The sequence below is a fragment of the Schistocerca serialis genome, chromosome 1, assembly GCF_023864345.2.
Source record: "Schistocerca serialis cubense isolate TAMUIC-IGC-003099 chromosome 1, iqSchSeri2.2, whole genome shotgun sequence".
NCBI classification, from domain to species: Eukaryota; Metazoa; Arthropoda; class Insecta; order Orthoptera; family Acrididae; genus Schistocerca; species Schistocerca serialis.
The window spans coordinates 89,620,631-89,645,686 of NC_064638.1; the positions used below are offsets into that span (position 1 = coordinate 89,620,631).

Consider the following 25,056-nt stretch of genomic DNA (forward strand, 5'->3'; position numbering starts at 1 on the left):
GTTTCCAAATATATTCACAAAAGTATCAAGAAATAGACTGAATTTTAAATTACCATCAGGTTCTCTGTACACCTCATCCCAGTCTAACTGTTCCAGACTTTCCCTAAAATTTTTGATTGTTAAGTGGTTAATTGAATGCACTATTTTGGAGGACTGTTTTGCATTACTATATGCAGCTCATGGCCTTGCGGTAGCATTCTCGCTTCACACGCAGGGGTCCCAGGTTCGATTCCCGGTGGGGTCAGGGATTTTCCCTGCCTCGAGATGACTGGGTGTTGTTGTGTTGTCTTCATCATCATCATTCATCCCCATTATGGTCGGAGGAAGGCAATGGCAAACCACCTCTGCTAGGACCTTGCCTAGTCAGTAGTGCAGGTCTTCCACGTCGTCCCCTACAGTCCTCGGAGTATGGGACATCATCATCATCATCATCATCATCATCATCATCATCATGGAGCTATGTCATATACTGTAACTAGCTGTGCATCATGATCAGACAGACCATTCTTAAGAGTAAAAGTTTTTATTTGATTAAAATTATCTTCATGTACAAAAACATTATCTATCAGGTGCTGCTCTCCTGTACCACCTGAATAGGGAAATCAATATCTGATGTCCAATTGAAAGAACCAAGTAATACTTCAAGATTAAGCTTTCCTCTATTGGACTCTTCCGGAAAATCTACATTGAAATCCCCACAATCAATAATTTGCTTCTCTCTGTCTGACATATAGCACAACAAAGAATCCAAATTTTTCAAAAGCAGTTGAAAATTTCCCAATGGGCACCTATACACAGCTAAAATTATAAAAGTACCATTATTTAGTATAAGCTCACATGCACTTGCTTCTACATGTTGCATAAACGTTTTAGTTTCTAAATTTTTAAGACTATGATATATTTTAACACATATGCCAACTCGTCCTCTCCTCATAGTGTCTCTACTTACATGCGTTGAAAGCTTAGATCCGCCTACATTTATCTTTTCCATATCTGTGACCACGTGATGTTCAGATAGGCATAATAAATCTATTCTACCTTCAGTTTCTAAATCTTCTAAACAAACAAGAAGCTCATCTACTTTGTTTTTAGTCCCCCGGTATTCTGAAGCAGTAAACTAACAATATTTTTCACTGTGCTTTTATGAGAATATTGTGACATACTAGCATTATTTTTTCACTGTACTTTTATGAGAATCTTCTGATATTTTAATTCTAGTACCTGCCTGTCTCTCATTAAGATTAATTTCATTCAATGTTGAATCATTGGACATTGATCTTAGCCTAAAAAATAGATACACCCATGGGTTTTAGAGCTCCCCCTTAAAGATTTTGCTATCATCCCAGCCAGTTTACCCTTCCCTTTCCTATTGAGATACAGGACATGTCTTGTGAAGGCCCACCTACCAATACCATCAACAGGAAACAAATCTATGCCTGACAAAGCAGCCACCTGAAACAGCTGATCTAGCTCCATATTGACCCTCCTGATAGAGCTGTTCAGCTGGGGCTGGTCACACCGCATAAAAGCAGGAACCAAACCAATATTTGTATGGTTCGTTGCAGATGCTATTTTTACCAGCTCACACTCAATATTGTAGCTCTGATCCTCACGAATACTGTTTCCCATTCCATCCATTATCACAACATGATCCTGCTTTGTAAAACCCTTGCACAATTATCTCACATCATCTATCACTTGGTAAGATACGCGCTGGGCTTGAAAAAACTTGTAACCTGGTACCTGTCACCTAATTTTTCCTGCAATATCTGGCCCACACTCCTTGGATGGCTACTACCTAACAACAGAACTTCCCTCCTACCTTCTACTTTTCTTGAAAAGGTTCCCACATTCGTTTGAACCTATTTACTGTAGTCAAGCTTGGTCTACATTTACAATTTTTACCTTCCATTACCATATTAACTATTCTTTAGTGCCTCAGAATTTCTTATCATGAAGTTATGAAATAAAGTTCTTTCCTCCCCGATTCAGTTTAGTGACCTGATCTATCCATCTAATTTTCAGCATTGTTCTGTAGCACCACATCTCAAAATATTTATATTTATGTGTGTGCAGAACTGCATTTACGTTGGATTATTTCATGTAGGTGCTTGCCTGTGTTTACTGTTGGTGGGTGTGCTAATTTTGATATGTCTGTTTATGAAATAAAAAGACAAGGTCACCAGTAGTGAGACACTTGCCAAATTCACAAATCGAGTTACTCTTTGAACGACTCCACTTTACTAAACAGGATAATGTTGCTGCAAATTTTAAAGCCTTATGCGTTTCCTGTGTTAGAAATTGCCTTTGGATTGTTATCGATTGCACAGGTCATCACACCAGATGACACTGTCTTTCAGTATGAACCCAAGGACGCGCGATTGACTCAGTGGACTTTTGAATGCCTAAAGGATTATCCTCATGTACAGGAGTCCATCGGATTGCCATTGTGTTGACAACCATTCAGTAGCACAAACTGACAAAGCCAGGTATCATGCTTATTATCAACCTTTCATTGTCTTCCAACTCATCTTCTTATGCAACATGTCCTAGTCCTGATAATAATGTAGATACATAGACAGAACTTGATCTTTGAGGCACTACAATAGCGTGATTGTTTGTCAGCCTCATAATACCAGTCACAAAGAATTATCACCCTCTAGCATTGTTCTTAATGAATGAAGCTGCGCATATATTCGTCAGATTACATACTATCTATTATTACAGTCGCAGATAGACACCTATGATATATTGTGTTCGACAAAAAATGTAACTTCATTCGTAGCTTCCTGTAGAAACAGTATAGTCCTGAAATCATGCATACAGACGATTTTAGAGACCTTGAATATTCTTACTGGAGACAGTGGTACACAGTCTCATTATTTCCATCTATAGTCACCTTGGTCAGTGGATGTTGCCAGTAATGTGAACTAGACCAAAAGCTAATCGCATTGTGTGTCACACATATTCCATGGGGGCAAGTCTGGTCGTCTTGAAGGTCAAAGTAGTTACCGAACATCCCGAAGAGCATGTTGGGTAACACGATTAAATGCTACAAGGTGCGTTCGCCGGCCGGTGTGTCCGAGCGGTTCTAGGCGCTTCAGTCCGGACCCGCGCGACCGCTACGCTCGCAGGTTCGAATCCTGCCTCGGGCATGGATGTGTGTGATGTCCTTAGGTTAGTTAGGTTTAAGTAGTTCTAAGTTCTAGGGGACTGATGACCTCAGATGTTAAGTCCCATAGTGCTCAGAGCCATTTGAACCAAGGTGCATTCAAGTTATAACACTTCTGGTTTTCCTCTAAGGAACTAATCACACGAAAACTGTGAAACATCAGTAATTTCTCGACGTAATCCACCTGCAGTCATACAAATTTTTCACAACGTCGATGACGTGATTCCATGATCGCTGCAATTGTTTGTTCAGTAGTCCAGTTTGACCAGTGGAAAAAATCTATGATGCAATAGCAGGACGGCTAGTGAATGTGTGATCATGGAGAGTGGCTTTCTTCGTTGGAAACGGCCAAGTCGCTAGGATCCATGATAGGGGAGTAGGGAACATCCGAAATGACTTAACAGTTGTTGTCACGAAGAAACTGCAGTGTCACGTTTGCCCAATGAACTTGTACATTGTCTATGTGAAGGAGTACTTGTGCAACCTTTTCCGGCCGTTTTACAAGAGTGCTGGAAGGAGTTTGTTCTTCAGAACATCTTAGTAGGATACACCTGCCATCGCAGTACCTTTGGATGCAACGAGAAAGGATTACACCATCGCCTTTCCACAATATGGACATCACCATTTTGCTGCACTATGAATATGTACAAGAGTGGATTTGGAAATTCTTGTAAATTTTGCGCAGATACGGCTAGAAAGTGTAGGTTAAGGGACCAACTGTAACATCGGATGGCAGGTGCGGCCAGTGTTGTGGGAGAAAAGAGGCTCGCACCCACGGACGTCTTTCCAGGGATACTTCACCTCCTACAATCTGCACGATCAACATCCAGGAGAGATCGTTTTCATCCTAAATAAATATTCTTTCTGATCAGCGACATTATATGACCATAGAGAGTTGCCAGAAATATCTTGTTCATTTCACTTAGGAACTGGACTTAAAGCAGTATACCTTAGTAAGTTCAGTGAAGATGGATATTTTTGCAAACAGTTGTGGTCGAAAATAATTTTCTTTTTGTAGCACACTATACACTTATAGAATAAAAAATTAAATAATGTAAAGCGTATCTTCAGAAAGCACTTTTCGACTTCTAGGTACGTTTAAGTGTATCTTAAGATAAGGTAGTAGGCTTTGGTGTCATTCCGAAGTCGATTTCAATTGAAATTATTGTTTTATGTTCAATATTGGGTAAAATATTTTCGAGATATTACAAATTTTCATACATATTTTACCCATTTTCATTTGATAAATATGTAAATACTATGCGTGTTAAAATTAGAGCGACTACCTAACAGTGCCATCTGAAGATTTGTGCCATACTGTGACTCGAACTTAGATTTCACACTTAATGCATGTGGTCACCTTAACCCCTTCGGCTATTTGTGCACGCTCCACATACTGACCAAACCTTACATCATCATTCACTAAATTGATCACCCAACGCTCGCAACATTACTTGGACTCTCGAACAGAGAACGAGAAATCGAGACCAATGTTATTGTAGTGGGCGACAGAACAAAGTTGTAGACAGTGTGACATATTGAAGTTTAAGACGCCCAGGAGAGTGTGCACAGGTAGCCGAACTGATTAAGGCTACCGCTCGCGATAAGCGGGAAATCGGGTTTCGAGTTCCAGTCTGTCACAAATTTTCATATCTCGCCATTAGATACTAATGTAGATGATGTGAAGAAGTCACAGTCAGTGACCTACACTGAAGAGCCAAAGAAACTGGTACACCTGCCGAATATCGTACGCAAAAGTGACGCAACACGACGTGGCACGGCCTGTACTAATGCCTGAAGTAGTGCTGCAGGAAACTGAATCCATGAATCCTACAGGGCTGTCCATAAATCCGTAAGAGTACGAGGAGGTGGAGATCCCTTCTGAACAGTACGTTGCAAGACATCTTAGACATGCTAAACAATGGTCATGTTTGGGGAGTATGGAGGCCGGCGGAAGAGTTTAAACTCAGAAGAGTTTCCTGGAGCCACTCTGTAGCAATTCTGGATGTGTGGAGTGTCGCATTGTCCTGCTTTAATTGCCCAAGTCCGTCGGAATGCACAATGGACATGAATGGATGCAGGTGAGCAGACAGGATGCTTACGTACGTGTCACCTGTCAGAGTTATATCTAGGCGTATCAGGGGTCCCATATCACTCCAACGGCACACGCCCCAGACTATTACAGAGCCTCCACCAGCTTGAACAGACCTCTGCTGCTATGCAGGGTCCATGGATTCATGAGGTTGTCTCCAAACCCGTACACGTCCATCCGATCGATACAATTTGAAACGATATTCGTTTGACCAGGGAACAAGTTTCCAGTCGGCAATAGCCCAATGTCGATGTTGACGCGTCCGGTGAAACATAAAGCTTTGGGTCATGAGGTCATGAAGAATACACTAGTGAGCCTTCGGCTCCGGAAGCCTGTATCGCTGATGTTTCGTTGAATGGTTCGAACGCCGACAATTGTTGATGGCCCAGCATTCAAATCTACAGCAATTTTGGGAAGGGTTGCACTTCTGTCACATTCAACGTGTCTCATCAGTGGTCGTTGGTCCCGTTCCTGCAGGATATTTTTCGGGCAGCGGCCATTTCGGAGATTTGATGTTTTACCGGATTCCTGATATTCACGGTACATTCGTGAAATGGCTGTACGGTAAAATCCCCATTCATCGCTATCTCGGAGATTCTGTGTCTCATCGCTCTTGCGGCGACTACACCACGTTCAAACTCGCTTAAAGCTTGATAACCTGCCATTGTATCAGCCCAGTAACCGATCTAACAACTGCGCCAGCCAATTGTTGTCCCATATAGGAGTTGTCTATCGCAGCGCCGTATTCTGCCTGTTTACGTATCTCTGTATTTGATTACGCATTCCTGTACCAGTTTCCTTGGCGCTTCAGTATAGTTTCTAAGTATTGGTGCTGAGTGTTGTGACTTGGCAAGACAGCCAAGCCACTATGAGAGGAAGGCACGCGTTTAAGCTCACGCAGGCTGACGTGAGGTCTGGAACAGTTAAAGGAGTTGAGTCTAGTAAAAAAAGTACGTAGCTTCTGGAATACTTAACTTTAATCCATAATTGGTGAACATCGGTCTGACGGTACATGCATCACAAGATAAACAGCAAATGATAATGGCGTCTTGCTAGGTCGTAGCAAATGACGTAGCTGAAGGCTATGCTAACTATCGTCTCGGCAAATGAGAACGTAATTTGTCAGTGAACCATCGCTAGCAAAGTCGGCTGTACAACTGGGGCGAGTGCTAGGAAGTCTCTCTAGACCTGCCGTGTGGCGGCGCTCGGTCTGCAATCACTGACAGTGGCGACACGCGGGTCCGACGTATACTAACGGACCGCGGCCGATTTAAAGGCTACCACCTAGCAAGTGTGGTGTCTGGCGGTGACACCACACTGAGGATGTGCTAAACCGCTGTGTAAGTCCACTAATTGACGCCACCTGTTCTGTTCACAGGTCTCACGGGTGCTGCTGCAACCGGGCTACCAGAGAGAGACTGGAAGTGGGCCAGCCGTGGCGGTGGCGTTGCTGGAGAGGCCGCTGGAGCTGAGCGGCGCCGTACACTCCGTCTGCATCGACGAGTCTGCCGGATCCCCTCTGCAGGATGGCCAGACCGGTCTGGTAAGGGGGGAACGCCTGTTGAGAGTTGCAGTGGCAATCGCATGCAATTTACTTTTTTGCTTGTTGGGTGGATAATACTGTACACAGAATGTCACTACGTTTGGTGGACCATACTCAACGACGTGCAAAGACCTTATTGACCTCACATGACTGGCTCCCAACAAAACAGACATATTTGAGACGCCCGCTAAACCCACTCGGCAAAACAGGTGATTAGGATTGTGGAAAGGGCCAAAGAAGGTATCTGTCAGTTTCACTTCAAATTTGTTATTTATTGTAGTTTAATAACACTTTTAAACCAAAACGGCACATAGGCGAACCTTTACAACTGCGAGTTTCAAAATCCAATTCTTTCACGGCTGAAGGCCTCCAAACAAGGAATCTTAAAAAGCAACAAGATAACTTTCAAGTGACTGAAGACATGCAGTTTAAATTGCACATAATATATAATCACAGCTAGGAGAAAAGCCTCGAGGCAAAATTAGATGGAACAAATATATACAAGGTGCAATACAAACGGCTGAAGGCCACAATTAAATTTCAAAATTTTAAAATATATTATAATAATGTGTTAAGGCAGAAGGCCACAATGTTTTCGCTTAAGGGGAAATTTTGAGAATAAGGCTTTAAGTGGCTGAAGGCCCACAGTCGATTTTCCAAAAATTCAAAAATACCTTAACGTTTAAGTTTTCAATGGCCGAACGCACATTAAATGAAAAAGCGGCGCAACGACAATAACTAAATTTAAGAATAAGGTTTTAAGCGGCTGAAGGTCCACAACTGATTTACATAAAACATAATAAAAAAATTCTTTTAAAACATTGGCTATAATAGATTACTGATAGACCATTAAACACCAAACACCCATGAAAAGGACAGTATAGACAACGGCACTCAGACGCCCCATGCGGGTGGGGCGTGGGAGGGGGGGCGCCTGCCCTCGAAACATTAACGTTCACTTAGGTGAGACAGGTGGTGGGCCTAACTACCCTCAATCCGTCAGTAGCCCAACCAAGAGACAGTCACAGACCGACCGGCCAAACGACTTGCTTGCCACCAATCGGTACATAAAAACTCAAAGATCAAACTGTTACGGACGTGATTATCCACAATGAAATATGTATTAAGCTGTCAAAACTACACACCATGTTGGACAGCGACAACAGGTGAGGAAAGGACGCTGCCTGAAATTACATTAGTGGCCAGGGCAGGTAATCGGAACACTAACGACCACAACGCAGAAAATTCCGCTGGTACACTTCACCAAAAAAGGAACACTACCTGAATTGACGTCAGTGGCCAGGGCAGGTAACCAGAACACTAACGGCCACAAGGCAGAAAACTCCGCTGCTGCACTTGAATTCTAGTGAACCAATATAGTTAATTCCACTGCATGGCGGGTCGATTTCACCATTACAAACACTCGGTGTTGCTCACAGGAAAAGCTCCCCAACAGCGAACCACCGAAACGAACGACACAACATAACGGACGTGGCTTGAGTACTTAACACACCACTCAACTTTGACGTCCTGGGTTGGTGAGCCACGAAGCTCAGACGGCTCCACACACGCTCCGACACTGCGCAGGAACCGCCAGCGGATCCAGCCGACTGCACCGCATGGAGATATCCTCCCTGGTCCGCACCAACCGACCGACTACCTGCAGACCCCCTAGCCAGGAACAATATGCACAAGACCAAAGATGGTACACGGTGCAAATATCGATACACATCACTGCTGCCACACGTAGAAGGAGGAAGAACTGCGGCATAACCGCAACAACGGCGGGAACCAAACACGGATAGACAGCCAAGTTTAAGAAACGCATAGTTCAGAGTGATCACGGCTCAATATTGTTTGCTCCACTTGTAGGATCGTACAGCTAGAGTGCTGAATCCTAGGTTTTAGGCCCTACTGCAGTACATCCAGGTCCTTAGGGTTCCATAACCCAGTAGATGCCAACAGCATGTAAAAACCATATGTACGGGCTGACGTGATGGAGACTCCATGCAGACTTCGCAACTGGTGGCTCCAAAATCGCCGTGCTCTTTTATCTAAGCCAGTCATCTGTCCACAAGCGATTTGATTCTCTAATCGTTTATGCTACTCTCAATGGAAATGGGTATTGCAGAAATATGGTGAAAAAGTCATGCTTGAGTGTCAGACTCTGTGAAGTTTCAAACATGTTTTTCACCATTAAAATAGCGAGATGTGAGTTAACAATAAGGGGTGAAACTTCCTGGCGGATTAAAACTGTGTGCCAGACCGAGACTCGAACTGGGGACCTTCGCCTTTCGCGGGCAAGTGCTCTGCCAACTGAGCTACCCAAGCACGACTCACGCCCCGTCCTCACAGCTTTAATTCCGCCAGTACCTCGTCTCCTACCTTCCAAACTTCACAGAAGCTCTCCTGCGAACCTTGCAGAACTAGCACTCCTGGAAGAAAGGATATTGCGGAGACATGGCTTAGCCACAGCCTGGGGGATGTTTCTTGAATGAAGTTTCATTCTAGTAACGATAAGGGGTGTTAGTCCTTTGTATTTTTTAAAATCTCTTGTGATATTAAAGTAGCTTTCAGAGACATTAAATAGATACTATCATGTGGCACGGTGTTTCTTAAATTGCTGCTTATTACAGCTCTCGTTCTTGAAAAATAGCACTCTCTCTGAAACATGTTCTAACTTGTCTTATCATGTACTGTTCTTTTCATATATTATTTTTTATTCAGCAGAACGATATATTTAGCTGCACTTCATCCGCCTGATGGTACACTGATGAAAATGACTTTCCTTCTTCTGAAAAATGTTTTACGCGTTTCTGCAGGTTGCAACACTCGGCTTGCCACGATATTCCGAGCTCAAGATTCTTAACATGAATGTTCTAAAGAAGAATGAATGTTTAGCTGAACTGTCTGTCAGTTCTTGCTGGACAATGGCCTCTGACAACTTTTGTGCCATCGATCGCAAAGGTAAGAATCAGCGAAATATTCGTCGCATTGAAACGATAAATCTGGAATTACGAAAAGAAGAAACTGTATTTTCTTAAACCTTGTATTTTCTTTAACCTTATGACAACTATCTACGTGTATATTATTTAATTACTTGGTTGTAGTCTTCATGTATTATTGTGTACTACAATTTGTCAATCAAAAATGCATTTTGGCATGTTTTAACAGTCAGCGTATTGCATATCCATTTTCTATAAGGTAAGGAAATACATCAAAACGGTAATAAACTGTCAAATATGAAAGGTAATTGTGCGAAAGCACAGTGATGTGTCACTAGAATAGTGCTGTACAGAAAAGCCGTTGACGCTGCAAACAGCTTGTGTCGTCTGTGGGTAACAAAAAAATAGTTTCCAGAATGAGATTTTCACTCTGGAGCAGAGTGTGCGCTGATATGAAACTTCCTGGCAGATTAAAACTGTGTGCCCGACCGAGACTCGAACTCGAGTCATATCAGCGCACACTCCGCTGCAGCAACTCGAGTCTCGGTCGGGCACACAGTTTTAATCTGCCAGGAAGTTTCATATCAGCGCACACTCCGCTGCAGAGTGAAAATCTCATTCTGGAAACATCCCCCACGCTGTGGCTAAGCCATGTATCCGCAGTATCCTTTCATTCAGGAGTGCCAGTTCTGCAAGGTTCGCATGAGAGCTTCTGTAAAGTTTGGAAGATAGGAGTAAAGTAAAGCTGTGAGGACCGGGCGTGAGTCGTGCTTCGGTAGCTCAGATGGTAGAGCACTTGCCCGCGAAAGTCAAGGTCCCGAGTTCGAGTCTCGTTCGGTCACACAGTTTTAATCTGCCAGGAAGTTTCAAAAAAATAGTTGTTTGTGACTAGGATGGCCATTGGAGCTGATAGGGTAGGAGACATTATTTACTGGATGAAATGCAGTGGAAAGGCATTGGCAAATTGGAAGCAAGTCAAAAACCGTGGTGGCTAGGCGGTTACATGTTCATCTTTCTATTCTAGTGACTGCCGATAGCTTCTATCCGAACATAATCAAACATTTTCCAGTGACGGACTCGATAGTCAGCGCCACCCACCACCGACAGTGCCCAAGAGGTACAGTGCAGAAGCAGCAGCGTCACGGCGGTCCCCTACTTTAAACGAGACACCTGCAGTATCCGGAATTCGGTTTCAATACACAGTGCGTAACACAGCGTGTACTAGGCAAGCTCCACTTGGTAAGGCATACGAAGTGGTTACAAAATTTCCAAGAATATACCCGTAAAAATCAGGAAAGTTTTACATTTTAATTTCCACCATCAGCTTCAATATAGTGCCAGCGCATCTGTATGCATCGCTTCCGGCGATTTTCTCTTTGTTAGAAGCGCTACTGGAAGCCCGCTGACTGAAGTGTTCAAAATTAGTTGCAATTTCGCTTGAATCTCTTCTATACAGTCAAAACGCTGCCTCCTCAACTTCAGTTTCATTTCAGGAATAGGAAGAAAACTCAAGGGTGCAGACGAGTAGGGCGGGTTGAGGACAACTTTTTTTGTTGTTTTTTTTCCCAGGAAGTCCCTCTCAGTTAGCGGGATGTAAACAAGTACATTTTCATGATGCAACGACTTGTCATTGTTCTTTCGTCTCTCGGGCCGTTTACGTCTGACACCTTCCTTCCTACCTACAAAACTTCGCAATAGAACTTCGCTATGACTGTCTGACCACATGCAAGAAATTCAGCATGGATAATACCGTGAAAGTTAAAAAAATAATTAGCATTGATCTGATGTTGCTGCGAAATTGGCGCGCTTTTCTTGGCAGCGGATGGGAGAGGATGGTGTCTTCCACTCCGAAGATTGTTTTATTTCAATGTGGTAACACAAGGGGTAAGATAGATACTGCCTACAGGAAAATTAAAGAGACCTTTGGAGAAAAGAGAACCACTTACATGAATATCAAGAGCTCAGATGGAAACCCAGTTCTAAGCAAAGATGGGAAAGCAGAAAGGTGGAAGGAGTATATAGAGGGCCTATACAAGGGCGATGTACTTGAGGACAAAACTCTACCATCTGGTGATCAAGATTTATGAAAGAGGCGAAATACCCTCAGACTTCAAGAAGAATATAATAATCCCAATCCCAAAGAAAGCAGGTGTTGACAGATGTGAAAATTACCAATCTATCAGTTTAAAAAGTCACAGCTGCAAAATACTAACACGAATTCTTTACAGACGAATGGAAAAACTGATTGAAGCCGACCTCGGCGAAGATCAGTTTGGATTCCGTAGAAATGTTGCAACACGTGAGGCAATACTGACCCTACGACTTATCTTAGAAGAAAGATTAAGGAAAGGCAAACCTACGTTTCTAGCATTTGTAGACTTAGAGAAAGCTTTTGACAATGTTGATTGGAATACTCTCTTTCAAATTCTGAAGGCGGCAGGGGTTAAATACAGATAGCGAAAGGCTATTTACAATTTGTACAGAAAGCAGATTGCAGTTATAAGAGTCGAGGGACATGAAAGGGAAGCAGTGGTTGGGAAGGGAGTGAGACAGGGTTGTAGTCCATCCCCGATGTTATTCAATCTGTTTATTGAGCAAGCAATAAAGGAAACAAAAGAAAAATTCAGAGTAGGTATTAAAATCCATGGAGAAGAAATAAAAACTTTGAGGTTCGCCGATGACATTGTAATTCTGTCAGAGACAGCAAAGGACTTGGAAGGGCAGTTGAACGGAATGGACAGTGTCTTGAAAGGAGGATATAAGATGAACATCAACAAAAGCAAAACGAGGATAATGGAATGTAGTCGAATTAAGTCGGGTGATGCTGAGGGAATTAGATTAGGAAATGACACACTTAAAGTAGTAAAGGAGTTTTGCTGTTTGGGGAGCAAAATAACTGATGATGGTCGAAGTAGAGAGGATATAAAATGTAGACTGGCAATGGCAAGGAAAGCGTTTCTGAAGCAGAGAAATTTGTTAGCATCGAGTATTGATTTAAGTGTCAGGAAGTCGTTTCTGAAAGTATTTGTATGGAGTGTAGCCATGTATGGAAGTGAAAACGTGGACGATAAATAGCTTAGACAAGAAGAGAATAAAGCTTTCGAAATGTGATGCTACAGAAGAATGCTGAAGATTAGATGGGTTGATCACATAACTAATGAGGAGGTACTGAATAGAATTGGGGAGAAGAGGAGCTTGTGGCACAACTTGTCTAGAAGAAGGGATCGGTTGGTAGGACATGTTCTGAGACATCGAGGGATCACCAATTTAGTATTGGAGGGCAGCGTGGAGGGTAAAAATCGTAGAGGGAGACCAAGAGATGAATACACTAAACAGATTCAGAAGGATGTAGGTTGCAGTAGGTACTGGGAGATGAAGAAGTTTGCACAGGATAGAGTAGCATGGAGAGCTGCATCAAACCAGTCTCAGGACTGAAGACCACAACAACAACAACTACATCCATGATTCATGACCCTAGCCATCCCCGAACTATTGTTCGCAGATCAGTGCACCCCTTAAGCCGAGGGTCAATTAGGAAATTTGGAAATTTGTCGCAGGTTCCTATGGCACCAAACTGCTGAGGTCATCAATCCCTAGGCTTACACACTACTTAATCTAACTTAAACTAACTTGCGCTAAGGAAACACACACACACACACACTCATGCCCGAGGGAGGACTCGAACCTCCGACGGGTGGAGACGCGCGAACCGTGGCAAGGCGCCAAAGACCACGCGGCAACCCCGCACGGCGGGTCAATTAGGTTAACGTTCAAAAGGCGAGGAGTGAACTTGCTGCAGTTCGTCTTGTGTCCAATTCATCAACTAGAAGCTGCTGACAAGTCCCACATGCATTGAGAGTTGTCTGCCTTCTGTCGTTAAGGATCACTGTACGCATTTTCGCGATCGTTTATCTAGCTGTGCATTGTGACGGTCGGCCTGACTGTTGAACATCATCCATTCGCACCCATTCACCTTTAAACTGATTAAAACATTTATATGTTCTTGCTTGTCAAAGAGCTTGCTCATCAAAAGCCCCCCTTAGCAGACGGTGGCTTGCGGCTGTTGTTTTGCGGAGCTTAAAACAAAACTTAATGCCGATCCTTTGTTCCTCAAGCCAGCCAATCAAAATTCGCAGACTCAGTATAATACGGTATAAAGAAATCAGCAACAAAAGATTGAAACCGATGCACTCGCTATGGCACCAATTAGCAGACTGGCAGCTGAAAGACACAACTAGAGGTGACTGCAGAAGTTTGTAATGCTGCTTGTTTGAGCTTAACATTCAAGCGCATCGTACTCACCGTCGAGTATATCCACCCTCCTACCCTACCCCCCCCCCCCCCCCCCACTCCAATATCACAAACATAAAATTTGTCCCCAGTACTCTCACTTCTCAGACGCAAAACATCAGAATGTCAGTCTCCTAGCTCCTTTTTGCTAATACCTAATGGAGACTGTTGGAGCCTGTTAGGCGGGGAGCATAAGACATCGTCCCTGGAACCCTTCCAGACACGTCATTTCTTCGGATTAATGATATACGTGAAGGGAAAGTTTTGTTAATCAGAGCAGCATTTGTGACAAGTATTCAAATTACTGTTCTTGTATAAGGGACACTCAAATGAAAATGAGACAAATGGAAAAAAGTAAATAGCCTTTTATTGTTTCAAAAGTAAATGCCATAACCATTAATTCATTTGCCCCCTGTGAGACAAGACGACCAATGCCTACGGAACCATGATAATACCCCGGCGTGCACCTCTTTGTCCGAAGCAACTCGGCGGCCACGGATGTCTTTTTTCAGTGTTCCAAAATACAGAAATTGCATGGAGGAAGATCGGGACTGAACAGAGGATATGTAAGGACTGTAGCGTAGTCGAAACAACCTTGGCCTTCTCCTACGTCCACCTGTGTGGAGTCACGAACCATGCTGCCAGGTGTGGTAGTATTTTATTCACTCACTCAGAACCTGGATATCTTTCGCTGAAACTAAGTATTCTGGCTATCTGTCCTTTGTTGCCTGTTGTTCGACTACCAAACAGTGGATTTGATGGCTTTTTTCCCATAATACCACTTTCCAGTACTTCCAGCACTAAACATAAACCTAAAATACATTGCAACACGCAGAACACGCGTATTCGATTGCCTCTGAGCCCGCAGATGACAGGTAACTAGGTTCCACAACAATTAGGAAATTAACACCTCATAGCCAATATGCAGAGCGAGAATGTTTTGTACACAATATCGTCTCCAACACACTGATTTCCGTAAATGAAGGACAAATCCAAAAAGAAAAGCTCAAAGACCAACTTGTTGAGTGTGATGGAAGTTGGACCAGGTTGAGATGGAAGGTAGGAAGATCTGGGCCTAACGTCTCTTCGAGGACATGGTCATTAGAGCCGAAGCACAATCTCAGATTGGTCGGGGGATGAGATGGAAAATCATTTTCAAATGAAACCACCCCGCCTTTAATCTTGAGCGACTTGAGGAAACCTAAATCTATTGGCCAGAAGTGATTTTAAACGTCACTCTTCCCGAATGTGAGTCCAGACGAACAATGGATGGTCACTCTGGAAAGCGCAACTGTCCAAAAGCAACAGTAAGGAACATACAAAGATCAAAGATGCGAGGTAAAAACGCGGAGCTAGGGGACGGTTCTGGAGAGGGGGAGGGCGGTTTGTCAGAGTTTATTGCTGTCGCTCTTTGCCCCCAAACAGATCTCCCTGCCACCCCGTCTATGGTTCAAGCCTTCTATTCGGCTCCCCAATCAGTTCTGGGGATAGTTCTATATTTTATAAGCTTCAATGAAATTCCGAGAACAAGGCTGTCCTTTTCACTCATCTCTGCTAGTCGCTCTGTTGATTCATGTATTACCTCAGAGCCCAGTTGGCAGGCTTCGATTGTTCCAACGTCCACGATAATCTACAGCTGATGATCTACAGTTCCTTCGATGACAGCCAGGACAATCTTTTTAACATGTCGAATAAGGCATTCAGTCATACACACTGAGTGCATCTGATGCTCTTTCCCATCTCTTGCTGTCATTTACCTAAAAAGTACCATTATTCGCCTTATGTTTGGATTGCTAACGATTAATATCTCCCTACACTTTCGCGTTTGCCTCTTCTTGACATGAACCACGGCAGGTTTTCAAGAGGTGAGGTATATGTCATTGTCTCAATTTCAGTTTCCGTGAAAGACAGCAGCTGGAACTTGTTCCTAGGGGAATGGGTGTAATAATCGTCATTCTCCCTGCTCCCTGTCCCCTTTCAGGCCTCTAGACTGCTACTGACGCATCACTCACGAATAAGTATAGGAGTGGTGATAGAGTCTGTACTTCCTGTAATGGATATGGAGGCCGCAGGAGGGATAGTACTTGAGGTACCTTTAGTATTTTAGTATCTCTGGTACATGTCTGTCGGTAGCCCTTCCAACACATCTGTCCCCAGCAGCAAGTAACTCATCTGTAGTTCGAAAACAGCATTCACGGTCGAGCTGCAATGCACGTGATGTAATTTTTTTCAGAATAGTAAACAAATAACTAAGTAACATTCAACTAAGCTTGCTAACCTAGCATAATATTTACTTCGAACTACATTCGTTTTGAATCTGTAACCATCAACACAAACTAAAGAAGAAAAACTCGCAAATAGCGGAAATTTTCCATAAATGCACACAATATAAACTCCTGTCGAAAGAGAAAAGTAAATGTAACACTATATGGCAGTTGTACGGTGAAGCTTCAAAGAAACTGGTATAGGCATGCGTATTCAAATACAGAGACATGTAAACAGGCAGAATACGGCGCTGCGGTCGGCAACGCCAATATAAGACAACAAGTGTCTGGCGCAGTTGTTAGATCGGTTACTGCTGCTACATTGGTAGGTTATAGAGATTTCTGAGTATGAACCTGGTGTTATAGTGGGCGCACGAGCGATGGGACACAGCATCTCTGAGGTAGCGATGAAGTGGGGATTTTCCAGTGCAACCATTTGACGAGTGTACTGTGAATATCAGGAATCAGGTAAAACATCAAATTTCCGATATTGCTGCGGCCGAAAAAAGATCCTGCAACAACAGGACCAACGACGATTGAAGACAATCGTTCAGCGGGACACTGCAACCGTTCCACAAATTGCTGCAGATTTCAGCGCTGGGCCATCAGCGAGTGTCAGCGTGCGAACCATTCAGCGAAGCATCATCGATATGGGCTTTCAGAGCTAATGGCTCACCCGTGAGCCCTTGATGACTGCACGACACAAAGCTTTACGTCTCGCCTGGTGGACTCGCATTCGGGAGGACGATAGTTCAATCCCGCGTCCGGCCATCCTGATTTGGGTTTTCCGTGATTTCCCTAAATCGCTCCAGGCAAATGCCGGGATGGTTCCTTTAAAAGGGCACGGCCGACTTCCTTCCCCGTCCTTCCCTAATCCGATGAGACAGATGACCTCGCTGTCTGGTCTCCTTCCCCAAACAACCCAACCCATAATGTGATACAGTAAATGTGAGTCAGCCTCGTTTGGGGCCGTTAATACCGACATTGGACTGTTGATGACTGAAAACATGTTGCCTGGTCGGACGAGTCTCGTTCCAAATTGTATCGAGCCGATGGATGTGTTCGGGTATGGAGACAATTTCATGAATCCATGGACCTTGCATGTCAGACGGGGACTGTTCAAGCTGGTGGAGGCTCTGTAATGGTGTGGGGCGTGTGCAGTTGGAGTGATATTGGCTCCCTGATATGTCCAGACAGGTGTTACGTACGTAAGCATCCTGCCTGATCACCTACATCCATTCATGTCCATTGTGCATTCCGATGGACTTGGGCAATTGCAGCAGGACAATATACTCTTCTGAGTTTAAACACTTGCACTGGCCACCAAACTCCCCAGTCATTATTCGAGTCCAAACCACGTCGTATTGCAGCACTTCTCCGTGTTCGCGGGGGCCCTACAGTATTTTAGGCAGGTGTGCCAGTTTCTTTGGCTCTTCAATATATTATACGCCACAGCATGGAACTGGGGTCGCATTATGAACAAGATGCTAAGAAAGAAGTGTGGGCGAGTTGTAGATTTTATACCCACAGACGCCACCGACACAGTGATTTCTGCAGTAACACTTATTTATCATGTTAAGTTTATAGAGTTAGAAGTGTCTTCACGATGGCGGTTGGCTGCCAGGCGTATAGGCTAGGCGCAAATTGAGACGCGTATAGCACGTGTGACGTGACACGACACTACAGCGCGACACGCACGTGCCGCACGGGTCGCGCTGGTCCAGAGCATATTGCGACGCGTACACATACTTCGCACGCTGACTGAACCGAAGCGCGCACAACCTCTATCTTTCTCAAACGATTTTACAGAAACTATTCTCTGAAAATATATGAGTTTTGCTACTTGTAGCGTTATATGTCAGCTTCGTGGCGAAGTGCCCATCACCTCGCTAATGATCATTCTTATTGTGATGTACACATTTTAGTAAGACACTACGCAAAACTCAAAAAGTTTGCAACGAAAATTAGGGGTCGCTAAGATTTTGCGTTTGGTGCGTATTACACCATATGTTGCTGCGTTTGAAATGTAGCTAACATCCTGAATTTTTGTTTAGACTTGGGAGAAGATCTCTATCTGCCTCCGATCTCGAGAAAATAGATGCCATGTAGCGCGCTCACTTTCGATCTCACGCCCGCGAGAATGAGATACTCGCAACATCTCTCGTATCTCCTAAACCGCTCGAGACATAGAAACGAAAGTTTGGCGAATGATAGCACACAAGGAGGACAGTGTTTTGCCAATTATTAAACACACGACACTTTCTTATCTATGGCGATATATCACTACTTATACTTCGTTTTTTATTTATTTCAATCCAGTGACTGTAATTTTTTGAGTTACCGACAGCTAGAGAAACAAGAGCTTCCTAGTATGAAAACTGATGTGTTGGCAAATGTGCCAACACCTTGTAGATAGAGGAGGCCGAAATGCACGCTATCTAACGCAGACGGGCGTGAATTCTGGAACAGGATAAGTAGTGAATGCTAATAAGAAAAGTATGCAGCTCCTCGAATACTTAACTTTTATTCCTTCATGTGAATACAGCATTCTTGATGAGACATTTCATACGATAACTATCAAACTATGTAAGGCTAATGGCGCCTTGCTAGGTCGTAGCCATGGACTTAGCTGAAGGCTATTCTAACTATCTGCTCGGCTAATGAGCGATGCTTCGTCCGTGTAGTCGCTAGCAATGTCGTCCGTACAACTGGGGCGAGTGCTATATCGTCTCTCGAGACCTGCCTTGTGGTGGCGCTCGGTCTGCGATCACACAGTGGCGACACGCGGGTCCGACATGTACTAAATGGACCGCGGCCAATTTAAGCTACCACCTAGCAAGTGTGGTGTCTGGCGCTGACACCACAAAAATAAACATGAAATTTCTTCTTTTATGTTGCTGCAAACCGATACTATGAGGTTTTTAGTAAGCTATTGAGCTCTGTGATTGCCAATTACTTGTTTAATGAGTCCCTCCGTTTCGGAATTCTGTCGCAATAGCTGCTGTGAGATGAGTTTGGCAAATTACACTGTGACAAAGGAAGTACAATTGAACCTGTCACCAAGAGAACTGTGGCCTTTACTCATAAATGGTGATGCTTCTTCGAATGAGAAAAGGTTAACAGCTCACACAAAACAGATTCTGTTGGAATTTTGGTGAATCCCCGTAACCCACCGTATTTTTAACACTGAGCGACGGGAATGGAAACTTACCAAAGGATTTTATTCCTTCTCTTGATCTGAGCAATATTAAAACAATGACGAGCGTTCCTTCAGGCGGAATGATAGGCACATGCCAGATACTGTTTACTCACCTAGGGCTTGCCAAACTGAAAAAGCGTGATCGCGAATAAAATAGTTGTTATTGAGAAAAATAAACAATTGATCTGTCGCACAACACAATGGTCAGTGTATTGTCAGCAGCGAAGGATAATGCGCGCGACAGGAATGCACAAGCTAGCCATGTGTGCCTTGTGAGATGGAGTTCGAAAACCATTGTCGTGAAATTAGATCTGCCTTTGTCAGCAGCATATTTCAACAAATTAAATATATCAGTCTCATTCTGTAAATATATCTAATCGTAACACTCTTTTAGGATATTCCTACTTTCGTAATAATACCGACCATTTTCTTCATTTGTATAGCCTGTTGTTGTACAATTAGTTTATTAATGCTGATAATGTCCATGCAACATTTGAAATGCTTTTTCTCATCACGGCGAACCAATTAAAACATTGTTATCTGTGACTGCTTTTCGACTGTTTCCAGCTTGCAGTGGAAATATGTTGTTCACATGCATGTAGTACAGTGTGTCGTATTACATTATTACATCCATATCAGAGTAATCACAGTGAAACTTCTATACTTCAGATCTTGGACGCTTTTTACCACAAGAACAAAGGGATCAAACCTGTGGAGATTATCCCTTTCTAGTTTTTGTCACAGATCGTACAGATACGCTAGCTTACTAGGCAGCGAGAATATAGCCTTGCTTTACTTTCCTGCCTTGATTCTTAATCACATGATTTTATAATATTCCTTGCTTCCTTATTCACTACCCTCTGTCCCTTCTTGCGATCTGAAAACATCGCGGAGGCATATGGTGCAATTCCAGCGGCCAATGGCTCATCAGTTACTGAAGTATACATTTTTCTTGACAAGAAAAACAAAACAAAACTATGCAGATATAAATAACAGAAAAGTATAACGTGCTAACGAAGAAAGCTGGAGCGTTTAAATGGCGAAAAACGAAACACTACCCAAAAGCAATAAAATTCAGTACACAGTAAGGCAAAAATACTGCCACTGCTGATATGCGCCGTTCCGATGTGAGCATATGGCCGGGCTACTTTTCCGCTCCCCTCCTCAAATTTCCCACGGTGCTAGCGAGGCAAGCGCGACGCGCGGCGCGAGAAACTGTGCCTCAACCACAACGCCGCGCGACCTGGCGCAGGCGTGTGTCGCGTCCCAGTCGCGTCGCGTCGCGTCGCAGTTTGCGCGGCCCCATTTGAACCTGTGACGTTACAAAAACGCGCGCTGCGCTGCGTCGCGCCACACGCGCTATACGCGTCTCAATTTGCGCCTAGACTAAGCGCGCATGCCGCGAATAAGTGCCGATGCCTCGTCAGCGGAACATGATGTTGCCCCGCAAGTCAATGAGTTATGGCTGCGCGCTGTACTGGCGGCAGCAGGTGGGCCAGAAAGGATCTCCTGCCAAGACGTTCCCACCACATCGCTCTCGAAGACTGCCGACTACGCTCCAGGAAGTCTGTTGCCGACCTTGGATCGACAAAGACTGCAGCAGATGTTCACGAGTCGATATTTAAGTTGCGCAAACGCTCTACACGTGGTAGCTCTGGAGATGACAATTTGCAAATCAACCACGATGACCCGTAGTGAAGCAGTAGTCTTCTCATCCGCAATGATTGAGAAGGCAGCAATGGCAGACTGCGGCTGTGGTATGTATTATTTGGCTGCGTCTCTGTGTTGAGGTCGGCAAGCAGGTGGCAAGCAGACGATCATTGACCAGCTTATGTCGTGGTTTCTCTGGTTCTAGCAACACAGACAGATTGGCAGCGCGATTGAATGTATCTTTGAGCTTCGAAAGCCTTATTATTTAAAGCACCGAGCCTTCATCCATGAGACGGAACCTTCACAACCTCCGATTCCTGACACCTGTTGTCAGTGTATAATCCAACACAAGCACTTTTCAACTGTAACTCATCTTTCTTCCTTCTCCCTGCTTCCTCTATGTCCCTTCTTTCCATCCTCCCTATAGTAATCTTATTCCTCACGTCTCAAGGCCCATTTTCAATCAACCAGTCCTCACGCATTCTTTGCACCTCCTCTGGAGTCTTATTATAAGGTATTTCCTTCTCTCTCTCTCTCTTCTACGATCGTTTTTATCTCCTCTCAAGCTGTCCAGTTTGTACCTATAGCCTTTACTTTCTTAAGTACGTCCCTAGCGCTCGCGAGTCGCTCTGTAAATGAGGTGCTACAGTTTTTAATAATATTCTCCATGATTCCTCCTGGGCAACACCCTGGAATCGACAACGACATGGTTGACCCGCTGACTGTAACACAAAATCTAGCAAGAGAGAGATACCTAAAGCGGTGATGCTGCCATTTAAATACACTGTCATCAAACACTTATTACAACCTAAACTTTCGCCCTGGCAACTCATGAATGTTACTATCCCATATTTTAGAACAATGGGTGAGTAAGGTTCACAACAAAATATAGCATTTGTTGAAAACGATACAGATTGACTCACACAACCTTTGGTCATTGTCTGCATTCACTCCCTTTATCGTACACCTATCAAAACAACTAGACACTTGGCAAAAAAGTCATTGTTTCCTTATAAAACTTGATGTCAAACAAATTTACACAAAAACGATACTACACTCACCATACCCCATGTTGACGGAACTGCAGCCCCACAGTAGTCGAGTCATATTCACAGAAATGGCAGCATGTACGGCTCCACTGTCACTGAAGTCGTGGTATGACAGCCAATTCTGACACCAATGTTGCAGTCACTTCCTGACACTAATGTTACGACGCGGGGAGCTGGCGTCGCGTTGTGGTAAGGTGACTGAGAATGGTGTGTGTCTTGAGTGGTCCAGCTTACGCCTGGAGACGTCAGTGAAACAGAGACATCTGCAATAACATTATTTATCATGCTGAGTTTACAGTGTTAGTAGTGTCTTCAGGCCGACGGGCAGCTGTTCGCAGCTGGGCGTAAGAGCAAATGCCTCGTCAGTGAGACATGATATCGCCCAGCAGGTCAGTGAGCGATGGTCGCATCCTGTGCCGGCAGCAGCTGGGCGTCGCCTACCCAGACATTCTGCGACACAGTGTGGCTTCCACCTCAGCGCTTTCGGAAATAGTCCGACGTGTGCTCAGGTGGACACTACCGACTGTGGTCCACGATGATTGTTGTCGTGAAGACAAGGCCCATATCATCCAGCATCGATCGACAAAGACTGGAGCAGACGTCCTCGAGTCGGCCAGGAAGCTGCACGAACACACCGCACCTGCCCTCTGTGGAGATGACAGCTTGCAGATCATCCGCGATGATCTGTAGTGAAGGAGGGCTGGCTGCACAGTAGTCTTCTCGTCCGCAATGATTCCGTAGGCAGAAACAGTAGGCCACGTGTGTAGTATGCATCAGGTTGGCTGTGTCTCCGTGTTGAAGTCAGTAAGCAGGAAGCAGGCAGACCATCATCGATCGGCTTATTGTGGTTTCACTGAAACTTAATAGACTGTCGCTCTCTTTGGCTCTAGCGACATGGTCAGAGTTGTAGCATTACTGAATGTGTGTGTGTCTTCCGAAAGCCCCGTCACTGAAAAAGCCAAGCATGCGCCTGTGACGCGGTGGCTCTGGTTGTATGAGCGCATTTTCCCTCGTTTATCGGTCCCGTGAGAGCTCCTTGCTTCGCTGTAGTAATTCAGCAATTGTTCTGTGGTGCCAGTCTCGGATCTTTCTGCCTGCATTTGACTTTGCAGTGGCACTCTAGCAATGAAGTTATGTAGTGTTACTTCACGGTGCTTTGTTATGTAGCACAGCAATGTTGGCATTTCTGCCTTCCTCGCTCGGAGATATTTCGTGACAATGTTCGCCTCATGCCCTGACGTCTGCTACATAGGCGGTGTACGTTGTTGACATTCAGATTGGCACAACGGCCCAGAGCTAGCTAGCCTTCTCTGTTCTGAGTTCGCCTGGTAGAACTTTAAAAAATCCAAACATATACAATAAAATTATTCTGCTGCACAAAATGTAAATATAATTAATATACACTTCTTCATTATGACTTTAGTAATTTCCGTAAATTATGACTTCCGAAAATTCCCGAAAATATACTTTTATTCACATACATATAAACTGCTCTTTAATGTGAAGATTCCTATTGCCAAAATCTTCTTCAGGTATCAATTTATTACCTTTTGTTTATAATATGAAGCTGTTGTACCAAGACGTGGCAGATGAACCAGTTAACACGATATAATTGTATTCTTTTTGCAGCGTCACATAAAACAAAAATCATCCCGAATCACTGCCGTCTACAGTAAAACGTTTCTTGCATTTCACTTTTGATACAGGATGGTTTTGTTTTATGTAAGTCTGCAGTAAGAACATTGTCATTTAGGCTGCTGTAAATACAATGCTTGTCGTTAAAGTTTAGGCTGCTGTAAATACAATGCTTGTCGTTAAAGTTCCAACACCAAAGAGGATAGCAAATGATGAAATTATTCTTGCAGCACATATACAGTGCAGTAGGAAGGATACTTGATTTAATTTGTAGGTGATACCGGTACGGCATTCCTTGATGCTTCAAGTATGTGCCAGATTTCATCAATCATTGTGGCTGGCATGTGCTGTCGTTCCCGTCTGTCGGAAACCCATGACCAGATATTTTCATTCTGGAAGAAATGCTCCCCAGGGCAGCAGGCGACTACTCTGTATCAAGGTATGTCAGGACAGAACGGGTGACATGCAGTCTTGCGTTATCTTGTTGAAAGATAACGTCATTCAGGCCTTGAAGACACGGCATAACCACAAAGCTTAACGCTTCAGAAGTCGCAGAACGATAAACGGCAGTTTGGAGAGGCCATTATCCAACCACTGTCGAACTGCAAACGTGCTGTTTGGCGTTTCTTCTTCTTCTTCTTACACGAGTCACAACACAAACAACCAGATTTATGAATGAGAAACCTGCTACGTAATCTTTTTTATAAACGGGAAGTAGATTACTCCTATCTACTCGGTGCAGCTGTGCTGAAACATTACTCCGTTGCGTACCCCAGCATTTAGTGCACTTTGCGCCAATTTGACCTCTGTTGCATCTCGCCGTCATGACGCCCCAATTTCAATGGCCATTTTATGAAACGTAAAGAGCATCAGATGAACGAAACCAATAGGAAATAAAGATTTATTTTCATCAAATCTTGGAGGTTCTGAAAATGAGTCTCTTCATATATGTACGATCTGTGGGGCACTACCTGCCCAAAGTGTACAAATAGAAAGGTAAAAAAAATAAAAGAAATACACACCACGAAGGAATTATCCGAATGGGGCGGGTATCGGTGTATGTGATGTACATGTGCAGAGAAACAAACTATTACAAAGTAGGAAAAATTGGATGGTTTCTTCAAGAGAAAGAGCTTTCCAACTGACCCAGTCAATAACACTTTGGTCCGCCTCTGGCCCTTACGCAAGCAGTTATTCCGTTTGGCATTGATTGACGG

The 25,056-nt window shown here is 43.9% G+C and overlaps 1 protein-coding gene across 1 annotated transcript in view; it reads left to right on the forward strand.

Moving 5' to 3' along the window:
* Positions 1-25,056, forward strand: part of LOC126416679 (serine protease 53-like) — a 162,464-nt gene that overhangs the window by 127,974 nt on the left and 9,434 nt on the right. Inside the window, exons 14-15 of the mRNA XM_050084858.1 lie at positions 6,643-6,807; positions 9,630-9,774. Coding sequence (XP_049940815.1) covers positions 6,643-6,807; positions 9,630-9,774 — 310 coding nt within the window. The remainder of the gene's footprint in view (positions 1-6,642; positions 6,808-9,629; positions 9,775-25,056) is intronic.